The following is a 9,740-nucleotide window of genomic DNA, read 5'->3' on the forward strand; positions in this document are numbered from 1 at the left end:
GCGTTGCCGGCTTTGGGGTGCGGCCGGCTTGTTTGATCGCCTCCTCCCCCCGCAGGTCTCGGTGATCAACACGGTGGACACCTCGCACGAGGACATGATCGTAAGTGCGCGGGGGCCGCCGCTCGCGAGCAGAGCCACCGCCGGGCTCTGCTGGCCGCGCCCTCCGGCCTTAACACCTCCCGAGGGGCGAGGCACACGGTCTGCGTACCTGTACCGAACGATGCCCGTGGGATTTTAGGTGGAGAATGCCGTCTGAAGCGCTGGTAGCGCTGTTTCATACCACGTGGACAGGAAAACGTAGCTACTGCGAGGAGGATAAATGATTTAAAACTTTAGTTTTCATGCCTAGGCCTTATTGCTGCTTGTTTGCATGAAACAATGTGTATGCGCATGCTAAATGGTACAGAACTTCAGCAGATGAGAGTGATTTTCCTTTGTGGATGTTTCTGGGAGCAGATGCATACGTGCGGGTAGGAGGAAACATTCCAAAGTAATTCGTAGAAGCAAAGAGCCCGCTTAAGTAATGACGATCCGCACACAAATAAGAGATGTCAGTGTTCTTGCATCCACTTTACATCTTAAACAAAAATACATAACTGGTCAAGGCTGTATGGTCAGTGGCAGTAATTTCTTGTGCTGTCCTGAAAATGCTGTGCGTTCTCTAGATTACTGCTGCCAACGTTTGTGCAGTTACTGAGAAGAGCAGGGGGGGGAAATGACGCCTTGCGGGCTTGTCGGGGCTGTTCAAAGCTGTCCTTTTTAACCCGTCATGCTGGGACTCGGTCGTCTGTTCACAACTCTTACAGCTGCCTTTAAAAGTTACACGATCTGTTAACAAAGCAGCACTCGCACGCGCTGACGGCAGCTTCTTCATCGCCTTGCAGCACGATGCTCAGATGGATTACTATGGCACTCGCCTGGCGACCTGTTCTTCGGACAGGTCCGTGAAGATCTTTGACGTTCGGAATGGAGGGCAGATCCTCATTGCGGACCTGAGAGGGTAAAGTGTCGTAAGCAGAAGATTTTAATCCGTGGAAATATTTAATATTTTGTTGTTTTGCCCTCTTGGTGCCATCAGATGCCTGGTAAATTCCTCTGAGGTAATAATTCCTGTGGCTGGTTGTTGCCAAACAACTCTCCAGAGCTGTGAGGGGCACAGAGAGCCAGGTAGAAATAACACTGGGACTCTTCTATTCATTAAATACTTGACACCTGTAATTTTTAAGAAGTAAACTCACAGTCTTACTTGCTAATCTAAGGATAAACGTTTGGAATCGTTCTCGATGGCAGTGGCTTTGTCTGACAGTCCTCTGTGCTGTTTTTCATCTTCGCTTTCCTCATGTTCCTCGTGTCGCTGCATTAATCGCTTGCAGAGCACCGATGTGCAGTAGCGACGGCTGTGAAAGAGCCGCAGTTGGAATGGGTTTCTCTCAGCTTTTCCAAATAGTGTTGTTCCCTGCAGGCATGAAGGTCCCGTGTGGCAGGTTGCCTGGGCTCATCCTATGTATGGGAATATCTTGGCCTCCTGCTCCTACGACAGGAAGGTCATTATCTGGAAGGAGGAAAACGGCACTTGGGAAAAGACATACGAGTACACAGGGCACGACTCCTCAGGTATGTGTGTTCTGGAGCTGGGAAGCGAGACTGGGGATACGAGAGGATTCAGAAAGGCCAGAATAAATCCATTGGTGTTAAGGAAGAAAGCCAGCCTCTATCAAACAGATGGGGATAACTTAATGGAGAGACAGTAAATCTAGTCAGCCCAAACAGAACATTTACCTGATGTCGTGTTGCTGGACAGCCTTCTGTCCCGACTCATACGATGTTTGCACAAACAAATCAGCTTTCAAATAAACAAGATGGAAGGTGGATTTTAGCATGTTGCATTCTGTTTTACAATGGGAACCGTTTTGTTCGGGTGATTGGTCTGAGAAGTCTCCAGCTTTGTTTTGTTGCTTTAAATACTATGCCTTTAAACACTCTGCCATTCAGCTTTTGTTGCAGAGTCAGCAGTGCTCTCTGCTCTTGCAGGGGATAGTTAGAGCTTTTAAATCTCTGGTTAAGAGTGCTCTTTTGGTGCTCTCATTCTAAAAGGGTGCTAAAAATAAAGGCGGTTTTCTGTCATTCAGGAAGCAATGTTAATTGACTGGCTTTGCTGAAATTCAGGAACGGGAAGACTCTTATGCCTAGCTTTCAAGGCTGCTTGCTTTTAGAGACTATTCCACTAATACCAGTCAGTGAACGGGTTGGTCAGTTCTAGGCAGTCCCTGTGTGTAATCCAGTCTGTCTCGCCCTTCGCAGTGAATTCTGTCTGCTGGGCACCACATGACTACGGATTGATCCTGGCCTGCGGGAGCTCTGACGGGGCCATTTCGTTGTTGAGTTACACGGGTGACGGGCAGTGGGAAGTCAAAAAGATCAGCAATGCACATACGGTAAGTCTGTTCCTTTGGAGCAGTACAGGGTTCTTGGAGCTACAGAGGAGCACTGCATCAATGCCTCAAAGAACTTGTAGACAAGATAAATACTGAAATACAATGAAATGACATGAAACATTTTCCAGAATCAAGAATAACTTGTTTTAAATTAATCCAGAGTGGGAGGGTATACTTTGTAGTCACTAAAATGAAGTAGAAAACCAGACATGTGAAGGTTGCTAAACAGCACTGATAATACTTGTTCATTAAGCATTGTCGTTAAACACAGTGCTGGAAGTTACCTGGTAGGAAATGGCTTCGGTACTAAGAACACTGCTAGAAACTGAATGTGAATAAACTGAAGCTGGAAAAACTGCAGCACTCGTGTTTTTCCCAAAATAGTGGAGATTTTTGCTTAAGCGGAATTTGATAAGCTAACGGCAACGACTCTCAATAAAAGGAAATTGGGCTCCCAACCCACAGGTTCCTTCTGCTCCCACATTCCTAAATCTTAGCAACTGCGTGTCTTGTGTCTTTTCAGTTTTTATCTCTGTCTCCACTGTTTACATATCCAAGATGATACTTGCGCATAAAACAGTTACCTAGCTACTTAAGGCTTTCGGAATAAGCGCTCTAATGAGGCTAGACTGTGCTTGAATTTCTTTCTCATCCTGTATCCATCCAGCATTGTGCAAGACTCCCGTTTTCCTAATATGGTCTTATTCTCTGCCCCCCCATTAGTAAGTTAGATGTCGTTTGCCCCCTCAGCAGCTTTTACTTATTTGTTTAAATTAAGCAACTTTTAACAATGATATTTTTTCATTAAATAGATTGGATGTAATGCGGTTAGCTGGGCTCCAGCTGTTGTACCAGGAAGCCTTATAGAACAACCATCTGGTCAAAAACCAAACTACATCAAAAGATTTGCATCTGGTGGCTGCGACAACCTTGTCAAGATCTGGAAGTAAGTGCTCTGTTGTCAGACTTAACAACTTATGAAACTTGATATCCTTTAATAGTCTTTCAGTGTCCCTGTTAGTATCTCGAGTAATGTTTTTGGCGTCTCTGTGCTTTCATCTTTGAGTTACTGTTTTAGAGAAGTGCTTTAAAAAAGGAAGCAGCTTAGTGATGTACAATCTCTCACCTGGTTCTGGCAATCTGTGTCAGCCCTGCTTGATCTTATCTTGGAAAGTGGCTTTCTCATTGCTTTTTATTACCTCTGCCACTTGGACAACAGCGGATTTCTGTACAGTAGCTGCAGATCAAATACTTTTTGCCTATGCTGCTTTCTGTCCCCTGGAAGGGATTTTGTCAGTTTAAGCCATAGAGCTTTTGGAGAAGAGTGGGGAACGCTTATGCTCTCTATTACCTGGATAAACCAGGAGCCTGAAAGCTACAAACCCAAAGGCTTCCAGAACAGGAGATGAGAAATATGACTGGCTGCTGCTGCCACCCTTCTGACTGGGTAAATGTGTTTTCAGGGAAGAAGACGGTCAGTGGAAAGAAGAGCAGAAGCTGGAGGCTCACAGTGACTGGGTTCGAGATGTAGCCTGGGCTCCATCCATAGGTTTGCCAACAAGTACCATTGCTAGCTGCTCACAGGTGAGACTTCTGCTGGAGTGACAGGCTCTCAATGCCCTCGCTTCCGTTTGCTAGAGAAAAGGGGAAGGAAGTAAGGGAATAGTAAGGATAGAACTGCTGTAACAGGTCCTCTTGGCAATCCTTTGCTACATCTGGGTCTGTGCATAAGAGCCTTTGGTTCCCATTCCTCCCAAACTCGGAAGCCCAGTGGAAGCATTTCTGGACAAAGGGGGGTGTGTGTGTGTTTGTCTGTACCAAAGACTATCTTCTATTCTGAAAATGGTGAGCTGGATGGTCTCACTGTGAGAAAGACCTTCAAACTGAAGTTGTATTTTAATGTCTCTGGATCAAATTCACTGAACTTCCAGGGAAAAATACTGTTTTCTAATAACTGGCATTCTTAATCAGCTCTGATGTCCTCAGCCTTCATACTGATGGTAGTGTTCTTGCTGCTAATAATTCTGTTAATGCTTCTTTTTAGTAGCAAGAAGGCTACTTGGTAAGCTGCTAACTTGCTGCCATGGGACTGGAAAGCAAAATCTCATTCTGGGGAATAATTCAGCTCATGTATATGTATTTTGGGAGCGCTTCTCTGGTGTTTGCAAGTCACCTTCTGCATGTAGTTTTTCCCTTCAGAAAGCTGTACTCCTACCTTGCTTTAGCTATGGTAAGAAAACAGCCCCTTTGCTGTGTTGAGGAAAAATGCATGTAAACACATCTAGGGTCCATACTGGAGCTGTGATTTGGAATTGTAGCCGTAAGCACAGTCAGGGTTGGTTTTGCTGTGCTGTAACTAGTGGTCCAACCACCTCGGTCTGCTTGCTTTTGCAGGATGGCAGAGTGTTCATCTGGACATGTGATGATGCCTCTGGAAATTCATGGTCACCAAAGCTGCTGCACAAGTTCAATGATGTTGTCTGGCATGTGAGCTGGTCCATTACTGCAAATATTCTTGCAGTGTCTGGAGGAGACAATAAAGTGAGTATTGCGGCCTTGGCTTTTACTCCTGCATGCCATGTTTTCCGAAGAGCTGAGATAGGCTGTTGTCAGTTTTGCTGAAGTTAAGACTGTTGTAGATTGCCTTTGCTGTCACAGTGAATTTTTTTTTTGTTTTATCAAAAGGGGAAGAAGACCCTAACCTTTGGCAAACTACTTGCACTGCATTCTTAGTCCTTACTGGACACCAGAAATGCAGGCTTAACTTTATTTTGTAGGGTACCAACAGCAGACTTTACATACTCTGCCTTTACCACTGGGTGATTATTTAGTATACGGCAACAAATAACTTGACGTCTGTAACTGTAGACTGTCACCAAACTAGTGACGTGATGGTTGCAAAGAAATGGGAAACTGAGAATGTGTTAAGGCTGAAACTTCTTCCTAATCTGTTTTTGAGGTCACGCTATGGAAGGAATCCGTAGACGGACTGTGGGCATGTATCAGCGATGTCAACAAGGGCCAAGGAGGGGTGTCTGCCGTTACAGAGGGGCAGCAGAATGAGCAGTGATGCACGAGCGAATGTTCCAGCTGCAACAAGTGATCACTATACCTGATTTGCAATGTTTCTTGAACCGGATGAGAACTGATTTTATCTAAACTGGACACAAACATGGGAAACAACAATTAAACAATTTTATGAGCACTCTGTAACTATTACTGGGAGGCTACAATATGTTGATAATCAAGCTTAATTGACATTCCCTTAAATTGAAGGTAAAGAGCATAGCAAAGTACTGTGCCTTATACTACTCCTTGATGCTGTAGAAATTGTACCCTGCTTTAGGGATCAAATTTAATTGGATATGCTGTGGTCAGACTTCAAGCACTTGAGTAGGAACAGGAGGAAGCTATCTTAGTGGTGAGGTGTGAACTCCTTTGTGCAAGGGGACAAATATTCTGTCCCTTCAAAAGCCAGAACTTTGTTTCAGGTGAGGGGAAGGGCTGGTGGAGTTTTCAGCATTAGATGACAGCGTGCCCACTAGCCCTTCTGGTAGTAGTGAAGTGGTGCTTAGGTCTTCCTGAAAATAGTGTGCTTGGAGAGGTGGAAGTCTCTGTGCTTTCCTGAAGATGGAAAGGAGTAGTGGAGTGCATATGTCTCTTGCTTTACAGTAATCTCAAAGTTGGTTATTTAACCAACATCAGTAAATCAAACCATAATTTGAAGATTTTTTTTTTCAGCCACACTTCTGTACTGTACCTCAGGTTTTTCTTTGTTGAGATACCAACAGAATAAAGTCCTATTGGTTAAAGCCTGGTGTGCTGTGTTTAATAACCTTTCACAGGGGCCTTGTCGGGGCTGTCTACACTCCACCTTCAGCCAAGCCACGGTCATGTTGTCCTCCCATCCATGGTATTGGCTTTGTAATAGCTGGAAAGGTATTGGTCCAATGGAGACTAACACTGTACATAGTGTACAAAAGAACAAATTTTTGCCTTCAGTTAAACTTATGTGCTATTACACTTCAGGCAAGTATATTAGGCTCAAATAAACCAGATTTTAGTATACCTTCAGCTAAAAGCTGAAGCACTCTTCCCCTCCAAGAGAAAAAGTACGTAAAGGTCATATTTTCCCTTTATGCTGCAGTTGCACTCAAGCAACACAAGTGAACAATTCACAGCCTTCCTCCTTCTCCAAGGCAGTGCTTCCTAGGCACAGTCTTTGTTTTGGCACAGTCGAGATAACAATCACAAAATGAAGTTTGTTTTTCTAGGAAAGGGCTATGTTATCTATACTAGCCAAATAATAGCCTAGTTGCTCTCACAGGTAATTCATGTATGTATTTCTTTCTGTATACCAACACAAGTATGCAACATTCCTGTTCTTGCTTAAATGCACTGTAGCCTTACCCAAAAAAAATGAATCAACTCACCTAGAAGTTAGCATTACATCCAAACAGTTCCAATTCAAACTGTACAGCAAAGCACTGTTTGCTTTCTGTTTTCCATTTCTACTAAGATCGTGATCATAACTGCTAAGTTGAACAGGCAGCCTTTCATTCCCAGTACTATACCCACTTGTTCTTTGGTACAGAGTACCTGGTAATCTAAGAGGGTTTGGGGCTGGCTTTACTGTGGAAACTATACAAACTTGAAAGCAAGCACATTACCTCCAATAAAAAGGCTCAAAAGTGAAACCTCATTCTTAGTTATATTTCATTCTAAGGATAAAGAGCACTAACTCTGTAAGTACATAAGAGAAGTTTTTGCCTGTGGGGGTATTAGGTTCCACAATTCATCCTCTTAAAAGTTATCCTTCTATTTTATGAGTTTTAATACTTAACGATTCAAATGTACTTAGCAGCAAGGCCCAGTTCAGCCTGTTATCCCTTTGTACTTGAAATGTATTACAATTGTTTCAAATAATGATCAAAGTATCTCCACCAATTACAACTGATAGAAGGTTATTTAAGAGTTACACAGTTTATTCATTGCAAATACAAGCATTTGGTGAAAGTTTTTCAGTTGCTCTTGAGAATAGGCTTCATGGGTTTGGATGTCTAATCCCTTCCTTTTCATACTTGGGGTCAGGATTGGGGAAAAGAGAGAGAGAAAAAGAACATACTCAAGTTTCACACTGAAGAACTTAGAATTGCTGCTTGGCCTGATGAACACCAACGTGGTCTCTCCTATACACCCAGCACACCATCATTCTTCTCTTTCACTATCTAGCCTGAGAAGAAAAGTTTGTCTTGTGATGACTGAAAGGAGCTTCCACATAAGAAAGAGTTCTATCATTCAATCTGCATTGTTAAGTTTATCAAGTTTCTGGCATGTCTCCTACTAATACACTGGTAACTAGGCTGTATTTAATGGCAAATGTGGTCACTTGAGACTCAGAAAACAAAAACCACAGGAGTTACCACAGCCTCTCTAAATTCATATCCTACACTTCTATTTTCCTCACTACTTTGGAGTGCTGACAGGCCTTATTAAAGCAGAAGATGCTGATCCAAAGACCAAGCTCCTGGAAGCTCCAGGGGACACATCCTCCTGTCATGCTGGGAATCCAGGAATAGCTTGACTCTGGGGCCAGCCCAGAACAAAACACAGCATGCTATGAAAATGCAAGGGGCTTCTGCTTCCGTATTGTTTCTGGTAGGATCCAGAAGCTCTGCCTCCTTTCTTTGTGCTATTGGGTATTTTTATTAACAAGCCCTCAGATAAAAGCCAGGATGAAGATGAACTCTATCAGAGTCTCTTAGCTGAGCTTTGTTGCTAGAGGCGATTTTGACTCACCAATGCCATTTGTTTTCAGCTCCCTTATCGCAGTTACTGGCTTCCTGAGTTCTACCAATTCAGCTGATACCAGACACATTTAAGAACTGATTTTCTTTTAGTATTTGGATTATTTCACAGCATGAGTGCACAATGTTTGAAATAATCAAGCAGAAAGCCACAATGAGACACGTAAAGAGGAAAGCTCTTAAATCATGCTTGCAGAAGAAAACAAAATGGGACTCTATCCCCAAATAAAACTAGTTTTCCAACTCCACAGACATGCTAAAGATACAGAGTCTTACCTGGCCAGAACACAGTTAAGAGGGTTGTAAATGGCTCCATGTTACATTTTCTCTAACAGCAAATTTAGCAAAATTCCTCCTCATCTTCCCATCTTTGCACATTTCCCATGCCTACCTCAGCCCTACTACAGGAAGTTTGTGGGGCTGCAGTGTAAAATGGATCCTACAAATAAGCTATGGCACTCAAGTTAAAGTAGAATACAAGCAACAGAAGTTGCAAATTCGTCATCCTTCATCACATATTCCTTCTTTCTCACATTGAAAAAAAAAAAAAAAAAAAATTCCCCGATTTCTCATCATGGGATTTTTCTAGACCTCAGCCATTGCTACTGATCTTCACTGCAGTTTTAAAAATTTGTTAATATTCCATTTTTAGAGTAATGGAAGCCAAGTTTCCTAGGTATCATTTTCAGTTCAGCCTTCCAGCAAAAGACAAGAAAATCTGATAAAACAGATGCTGGGAGAGAATACAGGAGAGAGGGAATGCACTTAAAGGCAAAAATGAGAAACTGTCACCACAGGTCAGGAATAAACCTCAACTTCTCCATTTTGGTTACACCACCTCAGATAATAAGGGTTTGGGGGTTTTCCTTTTTGAAAAATACATGTTACAGCTATTAATTAAAAGGAACAATGTTAATACTGCAGGAAAAAAGGAAACTCTCACTTCATTCCCCACACAATTTCATTATACATAAGAATACGCACAGCAACAGATCTATGTACTGTTTTCAGTTTTCTGTTGATTTTGTTACCTTACAAGCAGGCCAAGTTTCCAAGGAATTTAAATACATGTCAGATTGCATTTCCAGGAACACTGTAGCACAGAACAAGTATTCCACTCAATATATAAAGTGCTTCAGAAAGAAGCTGTTTGGTGAAGCCACGAAACTAACCAGGTAAAGTTTCACAGCATTTTCAGCTTTTGCTGGTTTTCCTGTGTAATTCCTCTCCACTAACCTGCCTGTTCCAGTTACTATATCTTAGTTATAGAAGAAAACGCTGTAAGCAATAATCTCTTTTGGACAGGATATTTTTACCTTTAGCACATAAAAATTATGTTTGCTTTATACATCCATCTGTAGAAACAATTTCAAATCATTCAGGTCAGGAGAAAGATTTTCACTGGATCGCGATTCAATTGTATACAGAGACTGAAAAATATGTTTAACTTTTCAACCTATGCTTTCAGGTTTGACAACCCTGCCTCATGAAGATAATC

The 9,740-nt window shown here is 42.6% G+C and overlaps 1 protein-coding gene across 1 annotated transcript; it reads left to right on the plus strand.

Annotated features, from left to right (window-relative positions):
* Positions 1-4: 4 nt before the first annotated feature.
* On the plus strand, positions 5-6,247 carry SEC13 (SEC13 homolog, nuclear pore and COPII coat complex component; the record flags this gene model as incomplete). Its single annotated transcript, XM_035889463.1, has 8 exons — positions 5-100; positions 885-1,000; positions 1,463-1,614; positions 2,302-2,435; positions 3,248-3,381; positions 3,899-4,019; positions 4,830-4,976; positions 5,395-6,247. Coding segments are annotated over 8 exons (1,011 nt in total), but the record flags the coding sequence as incomplete, so codon positions are not given.
* Between the last annotated feature and the right edge of the window lie 3,493 nt (positions 6,248-9,740).

The sequence above is a fragment of the Egretta garzetta genome, unplaced genomic scaffold, assembly GCF_000687185.1.
Source record: "Egretta garzetta isolate BGI_Z169 unplaced genomic scaffold, ASM68718v1 scaffold332, whole genome shotgun sequence".
In the NCBI taxonomy this organism is placed as follows: Eukaryota; Metazoa; Chordata; class Aves; order Pelecaniformes; family Ardeidae; genus Egretta; species Egretta garzetta.